We start from the raw sequence: 25,108 nt of genomic DNA, 5'->3' as shown, positions 1-25,108 counted from the left end.
CGATTTGGAGACTGATCATTTCAGATAGGAATATGGTGATGGCTTAACATATATACATCAAAATTCAAGCAAGCTAATTATACTTTTTCTTCCCTCTCCATCACTTTAACAAAGAAATGTTCCATATTACTGAAGTAGTGTGATGCTGCCACCAATACAGCCTAGGCAATTAAAAATGACAGATTTTTAAAGCACATATACCACGCTCAACAACAGCTGGCACTTTGGCAAATAATATTGTGGCCATGACTCTAATGACACAATAAAATAAAGCTGAGACAGGCACCAAGAGGCTTTTCAACCTTACAGATGCAGCAGCTAGGATAGTGACTTAAAATCAATGTTTGTTGGAAGCAGAAAAATAGAACCTTGTGTAAGCTTGATCCTGTAATATAACAAAGAGACTGAACTTCTGAGGCACAGAGCAGCTGGGTTTCTGATCATTTTTATTCCTGCTGTGCTTCAGGAAACAGGATTCTGCAAAATTGTTTTAAATAAACAAGAAAGGCTTCTCCTAATATTTGTCAACTATTTTCACATTAGCCAAACTGGAAATTGGGAGATTGACAAAGAAATAATATTATGAAAATTGAATGAAGAGGTTAACTAAAGCAAGTACGTAGTAAAGCAACACGATATGGATGTTTTCTATGTACAGTTCCATACTTTTGACTGTGCTTGTTTCTTTTCAACTGATGTTAATAATCACTACAGTAATAGTCCTCAAACTCACAAATGAGCAATATTCCCTTTTATATGTAGGGAAAGTTTAAATCTGTGAAACTTTATTTTGATGAGATGGATTTTGCTCAAAACAAGGTAAGCCTAATAGTAAAAATACTGCAAATGATAGTTACAATGCTACTATAAAACAGAGGTCATAACTTCACATCATCTATGATTCATATGGAAGCGTGTGATACTAATTTTTATCTTCCAGTACTCCAAGGTATTAGTCTTAAAATCTTATTCTTACATTCCTCATGGGAAGGGTTGTCAGGCATTGGAACAGGCTGCCCAGGGAAGTGGTGGAGTCACCATCCCCAAAGGTGTTTGAAAGACACATAGATGAGGTTCTTAGGGACATGGTTTAGTGGTGGACTTGGCAGTGTTAGGTTAATGATTGGACTTGATGATCTTAAGGGTCTTTTCCAACCAAAACGATTCTATGTTTTTTTAAACTCTACAATGAATACTACTAATTTGCTAAATTTCCTCTGGTTAATGTACACAGGACACCACTTAATCTTTAGACTGTTCAGGAAAAAGTTTATTGAGCATTACCAACTGGCTGAACATGTTCAATATAAGAACCCTCAGAAGAAAAAAAAAAAAGGCATTTACTCTACTAGACCAGTTTTCATAAAGAAACAAACAGTGCTTTGTGTTCAAAACAATGTCATGATCCCAGGCAATTAAATAGAATTAACTGCATCTAAAACAGTATTTCATGCAAAAAAAAAAAAATTCTCAAAACTCATATTTTACCTGTTTTCTAATATTAAATATAACTGTTGTAGGAAAATAGGAAATTAGGATTTTAGGCCTATATCAGTGTTATAAGCTGTGCTGCTAAAGCTGAAAGTCTCAGCTTGTCCCCTGTATAGTCCTTACCCAGAACCATGAGCGTGGTTACCTTATGCTTGCTTTGTACCCTTAGTTAAGACATTGATAAATGCTATTCTTAGGGTTGCAGATTTCTATGCTAGACTGATGAACTACGGATAACAAATGAGACAGGTGAAACTTCAAAAGAAGCCAGCCCTGCGACCCGATGACCTGTCGTTCGGTACTTGCCAAGAAAGAAGAAGTGGAACCCGCAGACCACTGGAACGGAAGGAACCTGAGGATATCGACAGTGATAGATATCGACAGTGATAGACAGTGATAGATTTTGTTTAGTTGCATAATACCTGTTAGAACCCTATATAATGACTAGTTATACTGCTGTATGATTGTCAGTCTCTGAGGAGGTGACCCAACGCTGCTGTTCCTGCGAATCTTCTACAATAAATACTGCTCAGAGTAACCCACAAGAGTTCGAGTCTCTACCCAGCGCCTACCTACGACCTTTTTTCAATAATACCCCAAAACATAATCCTGATTTTCGTTTTTTTAATAAGCTAGAATGGGAACAGCCCCAAATATTATCATTTCACACTGTGACAGCTTCCTTTTTCTTATCTGGTGTTTTTTAGGAAGGTCTAGTTTGCACAGCTACTTAAATGCAGAAATCTCAGAATCTTAAGGAATTTTCTTCATTGCTGTGTTCTAGCTGTTGGTTACTGTACTTACAGGTTTTGGTTAATATTCAATAAATTGCTATGGAATAAGCTTTTAACCATGATCTCAATACTGACATCTACTGATGACTTGAATTATAGATTAGTTTCGCAGGAAAAAATGTTTTATGTACGCTGTAAAAGAAAACAAATGGACAAATCACTTATAAAGGTCAATGTAACATAAATATGAATGTGAATTCTTTAATTTTAAAGCAATGCAGATATTCTAGTTTCATTCAATAACACAAATCTAACAGCTGGCTTCCACTTGCCATTTTAAAACAGGAATATAATAACTAATGAATCTTGATGGACTAAATATCTATCATTTCATCCTGTGACAACAGGCAAACGAACCTGATCATTCAGTTGATTCAACCCTTTGTCCCTGTACAGCAGTTGTCCTTTAAAATACACAGATTTACCTTCATTTGCCTGAAAGTAATAATTTCACTTTTATTCTTTTTAATGAAAAACACAAACTTCGGTTTGCCAGTTCAGTTTGCTCAAGGCAGAAGGAGTCACAGGCACAACTCTGATTATAAAAAAAAAAAGTTAATTCTCTCTCATAAAACATGCCTATATTCCTGCCTCACTGAAATTATTTACACTTCCATTTATTGATCTTTTCATCGTTCCTGTTTTGCAACATCCATTTCAGAACTCAACTAAAATCCATGCTTTTAACAACTGAAGTCATAATCCCCTCTCCACACACTGTATCTGAACACTTGCCCAAATCCCAAAGAGGACCACGAAGGAGCAGAAGTCCGCAGAACAAAGGCTGTTCACATGACTGATTTCATTAAGGGATTAAAAATTGTATTTAGCACAGATTTAATTATAACAAGTTTGATAAGATTGGATAAATAAAGCCTAAAACGCCCAGGAAGCTGATTTTAGACACTCCAAGGCCAAGATATATATGACAATTTAAATCAGACTTCTTTTTCCTTTACAACAAAGAACCTAGAATTGAAAAATAGGTCTAATAACCTCACAACAAGCTATTTCACATCAGGGGAAGTCTGCCTCTTACTTTGTTCTTTTTATTAAACACAAAGAAAACTTAACCTTCAATGTAAGTCTTAAAAACCTCTCCTCTCTCAGCTAAAGCTTTACAAGTAAAATTTGGTATTAGAGCGCAAAGTCAAATGCAGACGTGTGCGACACGCAGCTCCCGGACCAGCAGCGCCCAGCGGCAGGTGAGAGGCAAAGGGCTCGTTCTGCGATGGGTGGCAGAGGAACAAGGGGCGACCAGGGAACGAACTGCACGGGGGGGCTGACACCCACCTGGGCCACAGAGGCTACTGCTGTAGGAAACTGGGAATCCTGCGTTAGGATTTTAATATCCACGTACTTTGCTGCTCTACTGCCACAACGCTACATTTGTGCAACGAAATTCTGACAAAATCTACATTACCGAATCTTCATTTGCTCCACTAAAATAAAATACTCACCTAAAAATTATCCTGAGTAGTGCTCAGATTATTCTGTTTTTCACTTCATAAAAATAGCATATAAAAATAGCAAATGCACAAGTCTTTCTTGTTATCACTCTTACATCAAATGCTGTCCAAAAAAAGCCAATTATTATACAAAAAGATAGATAGTTCAAATTAAAATTATCTGGTGATACATCATAGCATACAATCAGTAAACAACCACTGAAACAGTACCCTTGTAACCACATAGAAGGCAATTAACAAAATGAATAAAACAGATCCAAAAAAGGCACAATAGAAAATGATATTTTTTGTAAAATGCAGTGAAAACATACATGACAAGGTGCAATCTATATTATCTAAACATACCTTTCCAAGATCTGCAGCCTGTTTTAAAATATCTCTTTTTAGATCTTCTGCTCTCTTGGAATGAAAAGAATTGCTTTGACTCTGGATGACAAATATAATTTCTTTTAATTCTGTGAATCAGAAAATAAGAAGATTTAAAGACAAAAGAGGTTATTTTCAGTTTTGCTCCAAAGCTGCTGAGAACCCAGGTGGGGGGGGGAGTCTACTACACAGCAAGCTATTTCTTTAGTTATAAGAATATTTAATGAAATAACAAAAAGGCATAATTTAACGGACTGAAAAAATCCAAACCAGCCCTTTTGAGGATTAATGCATAGAAAGTACAACATAACTGGGAGATCTGCAGTAACAAAAAAAAGTACATTTATGCCCACAGTTAACTGTAGCCACATCCATGAAGTTCCTTGTTCCCCAATACACTACCACTCATTATTACCAGAGTTAAAAGGTGTGAGCCATAGACCAGCATCTCCTCTCACTAGGCAATGAATGAACATGAAATTGAAAAGATGCTTCCTCAATAAAGAGCTTCTTACCCTACCCAGAAACACACATCAGATGGACAGAGATGTACATGAGAACAATGAGGCAATACTTTAATCTGATGGGACAGCACTGACACCTCCAGTGTTCTTCACAGTGTCTAAAGGCACAATGTTTAAGAACTTTCAACTGGAGAGGAGACTGTGAGAAATTTAAAAGAAAATAATGAAGTAGCTTTGCAGACATTTATGGACACACACAAAAAGCTTATTAAAAAAATACAAGTAGATGATGAAGGCTCATGCCATAGCTGGACATAGCTGCACATAGACAGATTCCAGTACTTTGAAGGCTGGAAAAAATAGGCAGATTTGATCCTGTTCAGAAGCAGAACGCAGTAGAGGATGAGAAGGTAAAATGAAGAGGAGAGGACAGATGCCCTCTTCAGAATTCTTACCAAGTTTGACCTATGCTGTATAACCCACCCAACATATAAACGTATAAAACGAGGAGACGTTATACTAGAGTCTCTGTTGGGTTTGCCAGGAAAGGCAGGTACTGTGTGGAAAGTGTGCAGATGAGGAAACTTGTTATAGTAACTGAAAAAGTACAAGCGACTCACCAATCACTGCCTAAACAACAAAAACAACAGTAATGATGTTCAGTGTTCAATGAGGTAGCAGATGACTTGTGGGGAGGGTGGACATGGGTTGAGAACTGCATTTAAATTCTGTCACTCGAGGTGACAGATCAGGCGTAAGAGATAATGAATTCTAGTTAATTCAAGGAGGAGACAGCACAGAAAAGGCTGTGGAGTTAATGTCCAAGGGTGACATCACTCCAAGACAATACCAAAAGTAAAGAAACCAGAGACGAAGTCCCATGGGATCTGTAGAGAATGTCAAAAATGTGGAGAAAGAACAAAGTGCACAACAGAACAACAAAAAAAACGTAGGAGTCAAATTTCAGAAAATCAGAACTTCAAGACCACCATCATTAGCAAGATTATGAAACCTGACAGGGATATTAAAGATAAAACCTATACGAGAGCTTTCTGAGAACAGTTACTGGTATTCCATTGAAATCAAACTTTGAGTGAGATACAGGAGCTGTCAAACTGAAGACAGACCAGGACAAAAGTTCAGCAGAGAAAATCCAGAGAGTCACAACTGACCGAAAGCTGCCAGATTTTACTACAAACAACGTCTTTGTGAAGACAAACATCTCAATGACAGAGCAGTATTTCAACGTTCTGCATCTGCGGTTTCACTGCAGTATAAATTCAAGTTTTACATCATGCAATACTTATTTTTTTAAATGTATATTCTTGCACTGTAAATCAAGTCAACTTAAGAGATCCCAGTCTCACATCGAAATCTTGACCTCTAGGTTAAAAACACTAACTTGGCAAATAGAGTAGAATGAGTGAAGAACAGGAGAACAAAGATGGAGGATAAACGTCCACTGAAGGAAAGTAATAATCTCAAGAAAAAAAGAGTAAAACTGAGCACCTGAAGAAGGATCACAAGAAAAACAGTGGCAAAAAAAGAGCATTAACCCCAAACATCTTGCTGAGATTATGAGAAGACTGCCACGTCCAAGACCTGACCGTCAACTACATTCCTTTGTTCCTCTGGTCAGTTACTTGTTAATTTAGACCTATGACAGCTCAAAGCTGCAGTCAAATGTTTTTCTACTTCCCCCCAATACTCTTTTCCCCTCAATTTATTAGCTTATTGACCAAGACAAGCTCTGAAAACATCAAATTGTTTAAGGTTTCTGGTGATAAAGTTGTGGCGATGGCGCAAACACTAACAGAGATAGCAGTTCTGATTTCCTATTTTCCCATGTAGCATTCCTTCATGCTCTGACCCACTCACCAAACTGCTTAAACACCCCCCAGCCCCCTGATAAAAATGTCTGAATAGCAGCTATTTGCTTTCTAACCCAAAATTTGCTAGACTTCCTGTGCAAAAATTAAACTTAGTGTGAAAATTGACACTTCAATGATGCTAGTGAGAGTCAAAGGGCTAAAACTACATGCACAGCATCGAAAATATTCCCAGAGATAAAAAGCAAAAACTATATTGCTTTATATAATTACTGTTTTAGTATTGGTACATTTACAGATGTGAAAGCATCCAAATTAGGCTCATTTTCACTCATGGTACATTTAACAACAGCTGTGATATCCCACAACTTTCTAGGAATACTCTAATAACTGCTTTGATGTTACTGCTTTAATCCAATGGCAATAGTTTCCTCTGCTATAGACACTTTAGAATAGCCCATCAAAAGAAATATTCAGCATATTAAAATGTCAACAGAAAGTATGTAAAATTTTAAACACCTAAATTGTTTCTCAAGTTGAGAAATAGTCAACCAAGCAAGGCAAAGAATGGAGTATTGTGGAAGATTAACATCCAGAAGAGCTCATGATTTACTATATTTCTCTCGTTGTCTTATTTTCCTAAGACATTTCCATATCTGGAAAATATCTTCAACAATCCTGAATGCTCCTTGTTTGGAAATATACTGCAAGTTCATTAAAAAAATAATAGTAAAAAAAAAAAAAGCTGAGAAACAGGAATGCTGAAACTTCCTGAATCTTATCACCACCGTGTCTTGTTGCAAAACAGAATGGAGCCTTAATAAGCTTTTAACTAGCCAGTAACAGTAATGTGTGTTTCAGCAAGTATACAATGGCCCTATACAGAATACACCTCCTTAGTAATTAGCCCTAAATCAGTTCAAAAGATGGCAATGGAGAAATACTGCCATTTGGAAGATAAGCATTACAGTATAAGGGCCAGCACAAATAAACTACCTGTGTGGGTTTTTTTCTTTAATTTTTCAACAAACTTTATTTACCACAAAAGGCTGTTTTAGTCAATTCAAAGCTACTGAAAAAAAAATAACCTTTCTGGCAAAAAAACATTTCTGCTTTATTCTCTGGTAGTAAGAGGATAAAGCATTCACTCAGGATAAAAGAAACCCGAATTCTCATCTGTGAGATAGTTTGGACCTGGATGTAGGTCTTTGGCGTTCTAAGTCAGTCTCTTCATTTCCAGGTTGCAAATATAATCTGAGGTGGGTCTTCCCCCTCCTCTCCTATTGTTCTAGAAATGGAGAAGAGTGAAAATGATGCCTGACCTTCCTAATTACCTAACTCTCCTGAAGCAGTGGGCACTCAGAACTATGTCTCTGGCTCACTGAATGTTTAAAAGCATTATTAAAAAGGTAGAACAGGTATCAACAGAAAAGAGAGAATTCCAGGATGATTTATAAATTTCCTGGAGTATGTGACATGGTCCAAACCATTTTCACAAAAATGACAACTATGAATTTAAAACAACTAGGATGCAGTCTGACCTATGCGCACTGCATAGCACCTGCAGTCTAACCACTGGCCTCTAATAGGTAAAAGAATGTCACTGACACCTTTGCAGCTCTGTCAATGGTGCTTAAACCTAACTCCTCTTTTATTTGTTTGTTTGTTTGTTTGTTTTTTTCCCTAAGAAATTATGGAAATAAAATTAAGACTAAATGTAATATTTGTATAATGAAAATAGGGTTTGCATTCCAGTGAGAAAGTACAAAATGTCTCATTATTTAGCCAGACAAAATCTAAACTGGTGCTTTAACTCACAAACTGGAGGCTCTACTGTGTAGGTCAGAAAACCCAGCTTCCAATTTGGGCTTAAAAAAATTAGGCCACTTGCGTATTCTTTAGGCCCTCCCCTACTTTTGTAGAATCATAGAACAGTTTATGTTGGAAGGGACCTTCAAAGGTCATCTAGTCCAAGTGCCCTGCAATGAGCAGGGACATCTTCAACTAGATCAGGTTCCTCAGAACCCTGTCCAGCCTGGCCTTGAATGTCTCCAGGGATGCCAACTCTAAAATCAACCTGAGACTCCAGATGAGGATCTTTTAGTCCTTATGTTTTGACTAGATTTTAGTAGACTAGTATAAAGCTTCCATAGTTGAAAATAGAGACGAGTCTTTTCTCACGCTAATAATTTGTAAATGTGTTTATACAAAGTTATCGGGATCTTTCTGGATCTCTGTCACCCTCTGGAAGGCCCCTCTCTTTCCACAGACTGCAGAAGGAATCTAGAGAACTTGCACTCCCAAGCTCAATGCTTCCTTGAGTTTCAAAAGGTGGTGAAATCACAGTACACTGGCCTGAAACAGCCGGTGCCTCACTTCAAGAAAATAGTTGCTTTTGTTACTCAAATATTCTAAAAGCTGAAACCACTGTTGGTTAACAATATAGTCTACCATTTGGGAACAAATACACTCACCAATAGAGTATCTACACATCCACATGAAGGGCAAGACGTTTTGCTATGGTGTGGCAATGATGACCCACCATTGTTAAGTCACATCACTGATTTTTTGGCTGGACTATAGCACATCCATGCCTGAAACTCTATGTACACCAACGAACCCAGAAAGCCACACCACATTCTGGGTAGACAAAGCAATCATGAGAACATCAAGTTCAGTCTTCTCTGTATTACACTTGTCTCCCCAGTGACTGGGATATCAAGAGGTCGATAACTGTCTTCAAAGGCTTGGGATGAGCACTTAAAAGATCACTTAAAACTATGAAAGGCAAACTATAGCTGGTAACTTTGCTTCCTTGGTACAAAGGTACAGCTTATTTATAAAGGTGAAAGAATTTTCTTGTATAACATTTTGAGAAAGAAGAATGAAAAAAAAGAATCACAGGAACTATGAACCATCAAGAACTTTATTCTGTTTCAAGTCCTTCCAACAGAAATGTGTTAAAAGAGACTTAAAAAAAAAATCTCCCCTAAGGAGAGGCATAATCTTGTTTAAAAAAAGATACAGAACACAAGAAATGGCATATTACCTTTAAAGGTCCCTTCCAATGCAAACTATTCTATGATTCTATAATCAGACCAATTGTCTATCCAGTCCAACACATTATCTTCAATAGTAGCAACAGGAAACGCTATTTTGGGACAGCACAAGACCTTCACTTTCTCCAGTGTTCCTTATACTCTCACAGCATCCACAACTATTGTATTAGGAAATGCCAGAAGATACATTGCTGCCTATTTATCTCACCATACATTTATGGACTTGTCTCCTCTTGAAACTGCTGGTATGGTTTGCTTGCACAGCGTCCTGCAGCAGCACATTTCTAAATTTTGCTACCTTCTGCATGAAATACGTTTGTCTGCTTTAAAGTGATCTCCTGCTGAAACAAACAATAGATGGCAGATGGTGGTTGTATCACTAAAGTACCATTGTAAAATTCCTAAATATAACTTTCCTAAGTAATGAGATTATATTAAAACTTATGAAAACTGAGTGCTGTCAAAAGCAAAACAAACAGTCTGTCAGTGGCTCACTGGGTGTTCTATGAAGCGAGACACAGCAGGTCTGCTGGGAGTGATAAAAGCAGCAACCAGCACCTGGCTGCGCTATGAGATGGCACAGAGAGAGATGAAAGAACACAAAGAGGAAACAGGGTTTGTTTGACAACAGGTAAGGATGGGGGAACAGGGACACAGAGTAATGAAGCTTCTATAGACAGGTCCCAACCTTTCAGTGGTAAAGGGGAGAGATAAATGGGACAAGGGACTTAATTAATTTCCACAGAACTGGTTATCTCTGCTAGGGACAGAGCTTGTAACTAACTCCAAAACAAGGCAACGAACAACCCAAAATCTGATCTTCTCAGTACCATTCACAGTCCTGTTAGCAACTCCATTAAAAGCATGCTAAATCTTCCCAGTGTTCAGCTTCCATGTCAGAATGAGGCCACAAGCACTCAGAAAACGCTGCAATAGAAACAGGGTCAAGCTGGTTGTTTTTAGAACCAGCAGCCCCAAGCGCTCAGGGTTTAGAAGAGGAGAAGCACCACAACAGTGGAGGCTGCTTTAGGAATTGAACTTCTCTAGTACAGCAGAGGCAGCACTAGGTCACAGTGCGGAGACTGCAAGTCCTTATCTCACATCTGTAAACTTTTTGCTTAAAGGACATCAGAATTGCTTCCAGAAGAGGGAAAAGTTTGCAGAATTTTTATTCACATAATTTACCTCACATGTCCAGTGAAAATGTATTTTACCACTCAGTACCCTATTAATGTTTGACATGTTTTTAAAATACTTGTTTCCAGATATTACAAAGTTATTACAAGTTGTTACAAGTAATTTATAATAACCCTAGTTATTACAAGTACCATGAGAACCTAGCAGAAGGGTAAAATTCAGTTTCATGTTAAGTTTTTACAAGAACTGCTACCAAGTATCATGAAATTTCATTTTAAAATGCTATGTACAACAAAAGCAATGCAGCAGTTTCATAGTGGAAGTGCACATCTTGAGAAAAACACTTAACTACATGAACTGCAAATACAAAGATTGAGAAGCTTCTGTCTGATGAGAGTACATGAGCAATGAACAAAATACAAAGTATTTAGGAATCAGCAATTAACAATGTTGTTGAGCATTTAGACACTGTTCACTCTGTTCACTCCCACAGACACTTTCCAAAGCATAATCACATTTCATTTATACTAAAAAGGCAGCCACAAGCAAAACCAAATACACACTATTCACTACTTACCTCTGCTTATTTTACTAATTGCTCCACTTTTTTCAGACTTCTAGGAGAAAGGAGAAAAGGCAAAATAAGGATACAGGCAAAAACTCAAATATTTCTATAAAGAAACACAGGGAGTCAAAGCATTCAGCAGATTGTAAATGCACATGTGGAAGTTTTAACCTAAGAACTAATAAAAAAGCTAAAACAAAGTTTTTGATCATTGAGGACTGAAAGAGATAATCCACGTTTGTACACTATTACTTAGAAGACATTAGAGGAATTAATTTTATAAAAGAAAAAACTTTTCCATGACTCTATTTATGCCAGAGCTCTTTAAGTTAATACTAACAGAGTCTTTCAGTATTTTTTTTTAATATGTATCTCCTGAGCACAAGTTTGGAATATGGAACTTTAATACAATCATACCTGTCCAGTGTGTAAAAAAACTCCAACAAACTCTTACTTATTTGATCCACTATCAAGTATCTATTGAAATACAGTTCTTAAAGGAAGACTCAAAAGCAAGACAAATAAATATGAAAAAGTTGTTGTACGTAACATGACTTCACCGGGATTTACTCAGGTATCACACACATTTGTGATGGAATTTTAACAGAGTGCTGAGGAACAGGCAACAGTGACACTGCATTTGCATTGCTAAACACGAAACCAAAACATACACATAAACATATCTTAGGAGCATATTAAATTTCTTCTAAGTAACAGAGGCTGAGTGGAAAGGTGTTTAAGAACTGCTCACTGTTAGAGAGACAGGACTGAAGAAATAGTTCTGTACTCCCTACAAAAATAGTAGGAAGGAAAACAGAGCCTTTACTTACTGCACAATTTCTCCCTGGTAACAGCACCTCAGTGCTTTGGCTTCTCCACGTGTAAAATCAAGATCATCCTTAGTAATTGTATAAGGACGTTGTAGGATTTATCTTGATTCAAGTGTTTTAAGACCTTCAGACAGAAGTGCCATACAAGGCACTCCTCTGTAATAAGCTTATATATAGTTTTTCTACCCTTGTGACAATTCCTATTTATAAACACATTTTATTTAAATACCATATCAGTTTTTGGCCCCTCACTATAAGACATTTTGGTGCTGGAGCAAGTTCAGAGAAGGGCGACGAAGCTGGTGAGGGGTCTGGAGCACAAGTCTGATGAGGAGCAGCTGAGGGAACTGGGGCTGTTCAGCCTGGAGAAAAGGAGGCTGAGGGGAGACCTTGTCACTGTCTACAACTGCCTGAAAGGAGGGTGTAGCATGGAGGGTGTTGGTCTCTTCTCCCAAGTAACAAGTGATAGGATGAGAACAAATGGCCTCTAGTTGCACCAGTGGAGATTTAGACTGGATATTAGGAAAAAATTCTTCATCCAAAGGGTTGTCAGACATTGGAACAGGCTGCCCAGGGTAGTGGATGAGTCACCATCCCTGAGGTGTTTAGAAGAAACATAGGTGAGGTTCTTAGGGACACAGTTTAGTGGTGGACTTGGTCACGCTAGGTTTATGGTTGGACTCTAAGATCTTAAAGGTCTTTTCCAACCAAAATGATTCTTTGACTCCATGATACATCTAATCCTTTTAGTCTTACTCACATCAGACGATCTCTCCCTCTGTCCAGATCTGACTTTTACACTGAAATGTAGAAGCTCCAGCTTCCTCGGTAGCCAGCTATAAAACCTTTTGAAGAATGACTGCTTTGCTTGCATGCTTATGACCCTTTTTCTTGACTTGGTCAATATAGTTTAAAAAAATTCTTGTAAGACCAAGTTACTCTGATGACTATACACAGTGCTACCATCCTACAGTGTAATACACACCACATTCTACGACAACTTGTATCATAAACAACACGGGAAGATTAATTTTCTACAGAAACAAAAAAGTATGTGTTTTGTAGTACACAGCATGATGAAGCAGCCATATTTTACACCTATCTTTATTAAAACACAGAACAAAACAATTGTTGCCCGTTACATCCCAGGATTTTGGCCTGAAGAGTTCATCTGAGGGAAAGTTTTGAAACTCTAACATAGCAGAAAAGCCTTCACAAATTATATCATATATAAGAATGATAACATTAAGCAGCTGGATAGAGACAGTAATGGAATTTGACAAACAGCAACTTATAAATAATGAAAACAGAATGACATTACCTAGTCTCCCAGACACACTGCAGCAGATCAGCAGTTTGCAATAGGGATCTTTTTCATTTATGAAAATTACTATAGACACAGCAATCATCATCAACCCCCAAAATTATTAGAAACATTGATCTCTAATCATACTTCCATTGCATTTGATGTGAGATCACTAGATCTAATTAGCAGTTATATATTCTAACTCTTGATTCATTCCAGAACATTTTATTTTATTTTCCTCCCTCTTTTATGCATACACAAATATCTGTTACAAATATATACATATAAAAATCTGGTAGGTAGAAGTCTGTTAAAAGACATACATTCATACACATCTAACATCCCTTATGCTGTTTAGAGGGAGGATGAGCTCTGACCATTAGTTCTTCTAATCTGAAATTTCATACGCAAGCTTTACTTGAGCTGTGACTTGGGCAGCAATGTGTAATAATGCTAATTTAGCAAAGAGGCAGCCATTTCTCTCCCAATGTATTATATATTTAGCAACACCAAGAGGAAAGGAAAACCTGTCTCTGAACTAATAAAGGTTATGTACTCAACAACAATAACACTATCAACTTGTAGAAACTATGCAAAATCGACAAGTTGGGTTATTTTTCACTAAAAGTTTCTAATGCACTCTTCAGCTGATCCTGGGAAAAAGAATACAACAAAAACCAAAAAAACCTAATTCTCTTAATACAATGTCAACATAAACCAGGAAATCCAGCATACGAAATAAATCAAAAGTGCTAAGAACAAATTTTAAGAATCCGTAGGATAAAATAAAAGCCTAGTAATACTGACACAGCAGTGCTACATGCAACTTGTGTCCCATTAAATGCCTCTTATAAGCAACAAAAAACGACACCATTTGACTTTTAGTACCACTGAAGTCAATGATCAAAACAATCAATGTCACAGATGTTAGGCTTTCTACTCTGATCTCTTCTAGATGATTTTATAATGTCTGTAAAATGTTCCTACTCTGGCAATTAAAATTTATTACCTGCAGCACTGGTAGTTCAGTCTCATCTTCTGCACCTTCAGGAACTACACTTACAGCAAAAGCTGAAAGAAAAAGCAGACTTTTTAATACTATGTGAACTCATTTTCATGCTTGCAAAGTTCTGCAGCAAAAGAAAAAAAAAAAACATTTAGGTACATTTTCACACTAAATTATACTATATTGGTAATGATCTTCATGAACATAAGACAGTCCGTTCTTACACATTTGCTGCCTGACAATTCTATTCCTGTACATCGCTGAAAACATCACTCTTTGATGGGAAGCCAATTTATCTTGGCTTCAAGGCAAGTAAATCTCATTAAAAAAAAAAAGAAAAAGAGAAAAAAAAAGAGCTGATCTGCTGATCTGTTCAGTCCAGCAGTTCACTTGACAACACCATAATGTGCTACCACATGGGAGACCTGTATTCCACTCTATCTGCAGGTCAAAGCTGGGATTACCAAAGCCTCACCTGCAACCACAGAAATGGAAAGCAGCTGACAGAAGTTTATATCAAACTTGAAAATGGCTGTCATACACTTTGAATGCCATCTTTGAGCAACAGTCAAACTCCTTAATGTACAAGAGACCCAAATAAATGTTTACAAAATGAACAGAGACCCCAAAGAGCTTATTTGCACAGACTTAGCATTATCTTAAACCCTATGCATACACTTCCAGTTTGTATTAAGAAAATAAAATAGGTTTGTTTGTTTGTTTCTTGTTGATGTAGTCATCTAATCAATTTGTCTCAGGTTGCTCAATTGTACAAGTTGATCGATTTAACATAAGAAAGCTTTCCTAAGATTCTTCCTAAGAAGACTTTTTTCTTAGAGGTACTAAAGAGATGCAAATGCAAGTAAATTGCCATAATTTGGAAAGAACTCAAGACACTACTCATCATGCTCAAATAGATGGTTTTCTTAAAAACTGAGGCAGAAAAAGAAAATCAATAGATTCAAGTGGAGTGTCTCACCACAGGTTTAAATTAGCTATTGCTTGATATTGATTTCAAAGTGAATTGCTAGCAACCGTCAATTACTTTGACATGCTAGAAAGCTGGAATGTAGGAAAGCAAGAAGACAAGATTCCAAAGCCTGTGGTGCTCCATCTCTGACTACCTGTACTTCCGTGCTTTCAACTCGAGACCAAATTTCATCAAGTGTCTAGGAGCTGAGTTTCACAATGACATCTCAGGTCCTGACAACCTGAATCTCAAATCACTTCACTAGATGCAGACATCCCAAAATCATTCTCACACAGTAGACTCTTGTTGACCACAGCCACATTTCAATAAGGCACTTAGCCAGGAAGAAGAACACAGCAGGAATGTCCCCTCAATCTCATCTTTGAGTAAATGTCTTGTGCTTCTAGTTTGAAAGGGCCTAGAGAATACCTCAATTTGCCTATTATATCCCTTGCTGACAGCATGTTCTGATGATTTTCTTCCTTCTCTTGCAATATAACAATACTTAGAGCTCCAGATAAGGAGCATCTTCCGCTACACAAACCAGATCCACATCTATGTGACACAATCTGAATTACAAGATCAACACAAAACACCCACATTCCGGGAAATGTACTAATTACATAGTATTAACCTGAAAAAGTATCACCTCATAAATTCAACTTATTCACAGAACTGAATGCAAGCAGAATTTTCATGGCTTTCAGTTTTTAATATTCAGCTGGGAAATAAGCAACACAAGACCCGAGACAACTGTGACTGACAAGAGATGCTGCTTCTCTCGCCATAACATTCAATCATGCCACACTGCTTCTAAGATTTATAAAATATTAATGCATGTGATCCTTGAAACAAATCAAACAATACTCAAAATAACCTGGAAAAAAAAGGACCTATTTCATACAACGTCTTTGAGAGCTCTTCAGGGAACTATTTTAACAACCTATTTCATCTTCATATTACAGAACCACAGAATTGTTGAGGTCGAAAGGATCCCTGAAGATCATCTAGTGAAACCCCCTACAAAGCAGGACACTCAGGACCTTGCCTAGTCAGGTTCCGAGTATTTCCTAGGACAGAGACTCCACAAACTCTCCAAGTAACCTTGTCCCCTTGACAGGACAAGGGGTAATGGTTTTAAACTGGTAGGACAAGGGGTAGTGGTTCTAAACTGAAGGAGCAGAGATTCAGGCTAGACATGAAGAAGAAAATTTTTTTACAATGAGGATGGTGAAACACTGTCCCAGGTTGCTCAGAGAGGTGGTAGATGCCCCACCCCTGGAAACATTCAAGGCCAGGCTGGACGGGGCTCTGAGCAACCTGATCTAGTTGAAGATGTCCCTGCTCATTGCAGGGGGGATGTCCTCTGAAGGTCCCTTCCAACACAAACTATTCTACAATTCCTGTGTTCTATTACTCTTGAGGGGCAGGGGGGGTAAGTACTTTTTATGTTTAAATAGAATTTCCTGTATTTTGGTTTGTGTCAAATGTCATGTCCTGTTAGCCACCAGAGAGTCTGGCTCTGTCTTCTTTAACACCCCTCAACAGGTATTTAACACATTTGTAAGAACCTCCCAGCTCTTCTCTGGGCTGAACAGCCCCAGCTCCTTCAGCCTCTCCTCATTTGTCAGGTGCTCCAATCTATTAATAACCTTCATGATCCTTTGCTAGTCCATGTCTCCCTTGTACTGGGGAGCCCAGACCTGGACACAACACCCAGGTGTGTCTCACTACTGCCAAGTAGAGAGGAAAGATCACCTCCTTTGACCTGCTGGAAACAGTCTTCCTAATGCAGCCCAGGAGGCTGCCAGCCATCTTTGTCACAGTGGCACACTGCTGGTTCATGGTCAGTTTGTCGCCCACCAGGACCCTCAGGTCTCTCTCTGAAAAGCTGCTTTCCAGACAGCGTGTATTCACCATGCACTGGTGCATGGGGTGACTCCTCACCAGGAGCAGGACTTGGCATTTCCTCTTGCTGAACTCAGTTTTCCAGGTTTCCCGTTTACCCATTTTTCCAGCCTCTGAGGTCCCTCTGAATGGTACCACAACCAGATGGTGCATCAGCCCCTCCAGATCATTTTGTATCCTCTGCAAACTTGCTGAGGGTGCACTTTGTCCCACTGTCCAAGTCACTAATTAAGAGCCTAAACACTACTGGAGTCATTATCAACCCCTGGAGTGCACCACACCACTGATCAGAGCCCATCAGCCCAGCAAGTCAGACAGTTTTCTGGCCAGCTCACTGTCCACATACCTAGGCCATACTTCATCAGTTTGTGTATGACATTATAGGAGACAATACTGAACTCCTTGCTAAAGCTGAGATAACACTCACTGCTTTCCCCACATTCACAAAGACAGTCATCTCAAAGACGACTTTTGGGCTGGTGAAGCATGATTGTCCTTCATAAAAATATGTTGACTACTCCCAGTCACCTTCTTGTCCTTCGTACATTTGCCTTGTCCTTCCTTGTTTGACAATGGTGTCCAGGATTATTTCACCCACCACCTTCACATGGACTGAGGTGACACTGGCCAACTTATAGTTGCCCCAGATTTTCTTCCTTGCCCTCCTTGAAGACAGGGGTGACATCTGCTCTCATCTTCAGGAATCTCACCCTTCCAAAGATTATCAAGAGTAGCCTTGCACTGACATCATCAAGCTCCATCAGCATTTGTGGGTATCTCCCTTCAGGTCCTGTGGACTTCTGTATGTCCAGTTTTGTTTAAATGTTCCCTAAACTGGTCCTCCTCCTGTGAGAGCAACTCTTCCTTGCCCCAGACTTCCCCATGAGTTTCAGTGGCCTGGGACTGCTGAAGGTGAGTCTCACCAGTACAGACAAAGGCAAAGCAAAGGTTTGATTTCCTCGCCCTCTTTCATGTCCTTCTTTGAACCATGTCCCTCCCCTCACTCAGAAGCAGGCCCACATTCTCCATAGTCTCCCTTTTGCTGCTGATACACCTGTAGAAGCCATTTTTCTTGCCTTTCACAACTTGAATCTCTTGCCAGATTCAACTACAGATGGGCTCTGGCTTTCCTAATGCCACACCTGCACTCTCAGTGTCTCCATATTACTCTTGGGGTGACGTGACCCTCTTTCCATCCCCTGTGTGCTTCTTTTTCATGTCTTAGTTTTGTCAGGAACTCCTTGTTCATGCATGGGGGCCTCCTGCCATCTCTGCTTGCCTTCCTGCATGTGCGGATGGACCATTCTTGAGCTTGCAGAGGGTGAACCTTGAAAATCAACCAGCTCTCCCAGACCACCTCCCATATCAATCTCTCTGTACTGGTGAGGACAGGAGTAGACCAAATATGCCTGGCTAAAAATGACTTTTGTTGCAGCTGCCCTGACATACAGTGCAACTTCAATACCCACACACATAATTCATTAAACAAACCAATATCTGTGATGAAAGTTTAAGTCTCACTATATACCATTATTATTCTTCCTAGTGATTTCGGACATGTAGCCTCCCCTTTTTTCCAACAAAAAAAAATATATTAAAATTACTCTGTATCTTTTACATTAAATATTCCAGGATGACTTTTTCCAGATAATACATATTAATGACAAGAACTGCTCCGTTTATTTTTGAACTACTGAAGAACCATTCACTAAACTGACTAGCAGACCCTTGAAGACGTCACAAAAAAGCCTCAAGAGTCTTCACAGTAACTGTAACTGAGCTTTTCACTCACACAGACTCTATTAATTCATTTTAGCATGATACACCACGAACACACCATGGCCCCTCTACTACCTGATTAGCAAACCTCTTATGCACATAGAAGTTGATATGAGAAAAGCAGTCTTCAGGAGTAAACTGGGATGCACTTGTGTGGTAAATTCAAGTCTTACTAACATATGACCAATACTGCTCTGGCTAAGCAACCTGACCTCTCTGCTTGGCAATAAATATCTTCTTCTAAGGATCTGCTGGGAAAAGGGCGTCACAGGAAGAACGTGGCAAATCTAGCCGGCATACGACTTACCAACAAAGGGGCTACAGGGCAGGTAGGAAATACAGTGCCTGGGTGCAAGTGGACATCTCTAAGATTAATTCATGCATCCACTATTCCCTCCCAAGAGCTTCTGAAGAAGGTGTGCCCAGGAGTGGGCCACAGATAGAAAATGTCTAGCACATGCAGGTCATGACCAGATCAGTTGTACAACACAGGTAGAAACTCTTTGTGGCAAGGATATATTTTTGTTGTGTATGAAGTACACAAGCACAAAGAAGCATGACCTATGTCTGGGAGCTATCAGGTGCTACTATAACAAAACAGTCACTTTTCATGCCCAAACGTGATGATTAATTCAGACAACTGCAACAGATTTCTTCAGTAGAGAACCCCCCCAAGACACACATCAGTCACTGAAGCTAGAGATGCCTTTGCTGACTCCACAACCTCTTCAAGTCCCTTTGAGTTTCTTGATGCAATGAAAGCACAGTTCAGGTGGAACACTGACTTACCATAAAGCACAGAGAAAATATATTGCAAGAAGAAACTGACTGGCTGGTAACAGTTCAAACTGTGGCACTCCAGTAACCAAAAAAGTTTAGAGTGATTAAGTGCACAATTTTTTGCAAACAAAGCTATCCAAAGCCGAAAAAATCCCCAGCAAGGCACTATATTAAATGCAACCTTTAATTTTGTATTTGTCACTTCATTATTTAATGCATTGTGTACTCTGAAGTTTGTTAACACATGTAGCTATTCACATCATTTGGCACAAGCAGACAGAGGCTGAACGTGTCAGTTGCCAGTCCTCCCCTGCTTCTGCTAAATGCTCAAGAAATAAGGATAAATAAGAAAACGAAAGAAATTTCAGAAATACTTCAAAGCTCTTTATTTTAATCAATCTTATATTTATTTCTTTTGAAAGCAGCACTAAAATCCACTGAAAAAGCTAGACAACATTTCTGGGTCCATTCAAAACCTGGACATTTAATCAGATAATGTAATATAAGCAGCTTCAATTCCTATTGATTATTCTCAAGCATTCCATTACTTCCATTAAAATTTTGGTGAGTAAATAAACTGGCTTATAATACTAGAAAGTAAATCTTAATCGTTTCTTTTTATTGTTCAGCAACTGAACTGCAGGAATACATCCCAACAAACTATTAGGAAAATGGGTGTAAATACTGTAGTATTAAAACACAGTATACTGTATAAATATATACAATGATATAATACCACATTAAAAATGTGGAAGTATTCCTTTCTTTAGTTGAAGTCTTTTGAGTGCAAACAACTTCCAAATGTTTATAATTATATGTCCTTTAAATGCAAAGGAGGTTAATAATTGAGGAGTTAATTCTTTCCGTTTCATAGAGAAAATCCATTTGAGGCAGAAAGGCCACACTTCTGTTATCTTCCTCTCCATGGTTTGATTCCAGATGACTGACCCCAGGGTCATTCCAATCACCCCACTGGGCTGTGGGTCAGTTTGAACAAGCTACATAAAAGTTATGAGGCTATGACTTATGTATGGCAAAACCATGACTTCAAATAACAGAAGCTACTGATTATGCCATACACAATAGACAAAATATTTAACATACAATTTCTTTGTATTTTCATTTAATGAAAGGCCCATTTTTGGTTTGGCTGGGTTTTCACCCCCTCCCAAGTTTTCCAAGAACATAAGATTCTATAGATTTACATGATTCCAGACAAAATCTGCACCAACACTGTCAGTCAAAGAGACAGGATCTTCCATAATAAGACAGCCTGAGAGCACTAGCAAACAAAATAATTTAGTTTCACGTATTTTTATGCAGGTTTTTATAACATTTCTTCATTGTTGCTACCCTACCAGCATCAAAGACTTTGATCTAGATAGGTAAGAATGAAGACTTAGAAATTTATTAATCCAAAATGGGGAGAGAGCAGGGAAGAGGAGGAGGAAGGGGTGATAAAAGCAAATTTCCAGCATCTGAAGCTTTTCATTAAAAAAAAAAAAGCAAGTCATTTTATTTCTTTACTAAATTCATTTAAGCTAATGGCACATATTGGAAGAAGGCAGCTGAAAACACCACTGTGAACCACTGAAATGTCTAAATGAGTGCTGTGTACACCCCTATCTTTATAAAAAGCAAGCAAATAAAAACAGAAGAAGAAAAGCACCATCATTATTCCTTCTGTCTAGAAATTAGACCAAACAAAATAATCTGAATATGCTTTCCCATTCTGCAAGCTGCCACCATCAAGCCAGAATTTATGAAATTACTGAACTACCAAGAGACAAGATGTTTTCTCCTGTGAAATGCAATACAAATTATTTCCATTTTCCAAGAGCATAGCTGAGTGTTTTGCAAACTTACTATCCGGGCCATCTCAAATGCATAGGATATTTACGTAAGAAAAGACTTCATGACAAAAGGATATTTTAAAAACTACAATAAAGCTATGACATTGCAATAAGCTTCAGACGAATGAATTCTATACAAGGATTAATCAAGACCTACTAAACAAGAGGTAACTGCACAAGCAGTAACCCATTTTTTCCATTTCTGGCTGTACGTATGTAGGTATGTATGCATGTAAAATAAATATACATACAAACATGGGGAAGAATGAAGCTGCTGTTCTCTGACTGTGACTACAATCTGTTCGAGGTTACAGGTGCTATTTAATTCCTCACTGAAGCACTGGAGCAAAACTACTCATCCCAAAGAGAATGAAATACAGCTTTGGGCAGAGCAGTAAAGTATGAGGACTCCTCCAAAAACCAACACGCACAGGTGAAAGGAAAAGTGTTTTACAGGAGAAAAATCAAGACAGCAGAGTTTCACTTTGCGGAAAATAGGATTGGCTTGTATCAGGTCTCCCCTGCAGAATTCTGATCTGCAAGCCATACTAGTGGAAGTGCATCAAATCCAAAGGTTCAGAACAAACTGACAAGCCTATGCTGACAGAGATGGAAACATTGAGGAACAGAAATAATGAAAAACATAACAAATGTAAACATTTGTCTCTCACACTCACAGCAACTCGAAACTCCAAGAGCTTGTAGCAATCCGACTGCTAACATACTACTAGCCCTTCCCTTTTAATCTCCCACCTGCCTAGACACATGGAAAACGTCTCTAAAATTTACTAAGAAATAGGTAATGCTTTTTTCTCTGTGCTGAGGCTTTAACCAGGCGGTATCACCGTTCCACCTCCCCTCGGCAACAGTCAGTGAGGCGCTATTTCAAACACGAGCCCGAACTGGCTCGGCCCGCGCTGCCCCGTCCGCTCTCCAGCCCAGAACCGCAACAAACTTCGGGGGAAGGGGCACGTCCTGCCTCCCCCCGCTTCCCCTCCCGGGGCGGGACAGCGGGTGACGAAGCGGCAGCGGCTCCGGCGCCCCCCCAAGCTCTCCAGCTGTCCCGTGCCCTCCTCCCCTCGTCACCTCCGCGGAGCGGCCGAACGTCCCGGGTGTTCCCCCTTCACCTCGCCATGGCGGCCCGGCCCGGCCCGGGCACTCACCCCAGGTGCGGAGCGGCGGGACAAGGAAGAAGAGATGGGCGCACGCAGCGAGAAGGAGCCAGCGGTTGCAGCCGCGCTCCCGAGACATCTTGGCGAGGGCCGCCGAGGCGCACGGCGGGGGGAAGGAGGAGAAAGGACACGGTGCGCCCGGCTGCCCGCCTCTGCCGCAGGAGCGCGGGCGAGCGGCCTCCGGCCGGTGGCGGTGCCGCCAGCCCGCCCTTCTCCCCTCCCTTCTCCCGCCCTCCCCGCCAGGGCCCGGCAGGACCGGGCGCCAGCGCCGGCGGGAGGGGGGGGCGGAGCGGGGCCGCGGCGCCCTCTGGCGGGCGGCAGCGGGAGAGGCGGCCCCCTGCGGCCCCCGCCTGCCCGCCGGCTCCGGCCTCCCGGGACCGCGGCATCCCGGGACCGCGGCAGTGACCGCTCCGCAGGCTCCCAGCTCTCTCGGGCCGGCCGTCGGCGCCGTCAGCTCCCCGGGGGCACCCGGAGGTCCTACAGCCCTGTATACAGTTACGGACTAAACATCCAACCCCAATAATCCTGGTAAGCGTGGCTGTCTGTATCCATTATTGATCATCCAGTGGCTGTTATCAAAACCAATCAGTAATATCTTTAATTCTTAATGCTAAATTATTAACTCCACTGGAAGTCCTCCAATGACATTTCTAGGTTGTCCAATTTAGACAAAAAGAGGGTTTTTTCTTTAGTTATTAGCTTTATCCTCCTCTCACAAACAACTTTAAATATTGTCATTTAAGTGATATCCAACACTCTGACAGGAACCTGGTCTGCCATAACAAGCAGCCAAGTACAACTCTAAAACAACCCTCGCAAACCATTACCCCAAAAGAGCACATTGCACCTCCAGCCAGCCATTTCCTAACTACCTGTGTAACCAGGCATGGAGACGCGGGGTGCCAGCCAGACTACAGGCATGGGACACCAGCAGGCCACAACTTGGCACTGAAGACTCCACAGCTACCAACAACTCGCACGCAGTCAAAGAAATGCAGACCTGGAACTGCACAAAACGGGTTTTAGGGGCAACATGGGGAACAAAGTTGTATCTAACGCGTAAATGGCACCATAAAGACAGTAAAACTGGATGTAACACAGCTGCAGACCAACAAAGAAAGATCAAAATATAAAAACTTGCTAGCAAAAAACCACGACCCCATGTGGATCCTGGAGCAAGGAAGAAGAAACCACCCACATGAATATCAAGTTTGTCCCAGTGAAGGGCTCCACAAGCCAACAGCTTGCTGTGACACGTCCCGTACACCCCAGAATGAAACTGTCAACCTCCAGACCCAGGGGAGCCACAGAAAGGTCCGCAGGAAAAGCAGTAGAAACCCAGCCATGTGTATACATTTTTCACTGCACTATCGTTCTTTCTTTTTGTGTAGCAATTAGATCTGTATTAATAATAGTTAGATTCTTCACATTTCACCATCAGTATCAAGAAATTCCTGGCTTTACTTACACATAAGACATGCTTCCTCCTGGCCTGTAAGCACGATTTTGAGCGTAACACCTGCTGCCCAGGTAATGATTCCTTACACACTGGGTACACATAACTCCAGGTCTATATGTACATATTTTCCCTTCAACTATTTTCCTCATAGTGCCTTCCTACCAACCCAACCATTCAGTACACACTGATCTCACTGGAGACAAATGGTGCAATGTCAGCCATAAACTTGCCATATTTTTAATCCACTATGGCCAACAGCATAGGACCCAACTTGGACCTTCCCCCAAAACTCTGCAGCTTTTTAGATCTACTGCATTCTTTTCCTGACAGATCAAGAGATTATAATAGGGTACCTGAAGCATGCCAGAGAGGTGATTTTGAAGATGAACAAAAATCTTTTCACAGTGATAAATGTTCTCACTGCAAGTTCAGGCAAGAACATCTTTATCACTGTAACTTGGTAGCAGACTTCACATTTTCCTTTGACACTACCTCAAGAGAAATATATTAGATATATTAGCCAGACTTCCTTGGGCTTTTAGACTTTCTTTATGTATTTGCTACCCACCTTGCATTGCAGGGAGTTGAAGAGAGAGGGAAAATGGGACACAAGTGTGAGCAACCACAGCTTGTTATTTGCCTTACAGAACAACTTCCTTTTTCTGACATTCTGATTCACTAAAGAGGTTACTGCCTCAAGAATAATAATTCTGATGCAAATTAAGTAGAAACCTTCATACTATGCTTCTCTCTCTGATCCTATGTGTGTGCTCATTACCAGGAAAAAAAAAAAAGTGCTATCCTTCCATTTCTATAACAATATAAAAGGTGTGAATCCTTCTGCATAACACGTATATCTGCATTATCTGCA

At 39.8% G+C, this 25,108-nt stretch overlaps 1 protein-coding gene across 4 annotated transcripts in view; it reads right to left on the bottom strand.

Moving 5' to 3' along the window:
* The window catches only part of B3GLCT (beta 3-glucosyltransferase), a 78,322-nt gene that overhangs the window by 39,147 nt on the left and 14,067 nt on the right, over nt 1-25,108 (bottom strand). For 2 of the 4 annotated variants that reach the window (XM_065051312.1, XM_065051319.1), the window contains exons 2-4: nt 14,320-14,381; nt 11,187-11,226; nt 4,100-4,209 (exon numbers count right to left, since the gene is read on the bottom strand). In XM_065051312.1, the coding sequence (XP_064907384.1) occupies nt 4,100-4,209; nt 11,187-11,226; nt 14,320-14,381 (212 nt within the window). Of the gene's footprint in view, nt 1-4,099; nt 4,210-11,186; nt 11,227-14,319; nt 14,382-22,733; nt 23,050-25,108 lie in introns of those variants that run through there. The other 2 variants (XM_065051338.1, XM_065051327.1) reach the window with 2 other exon arrangements.

This window comes from Columba livia, chromosome 1 (genome assembly GCF_036013475.1).
Source record: "Columba livia isolate bColLiv1 breed racing homer chromosome 1, bColLiv1.pat.W.v2, whole genome shotgun sequence".
Taxonomy (NCBI): domain Eukaryota; kingdom Metazoa; phylum Chordata; class Aves; order Columbiformes; family Columbidae; genus Columba; species Columba livia.
The sequence above is the reverse complement of the archived record's forward strand: the minus strand, read 5'-3'. Positions and strand labels throughout refer to the sequence as shown.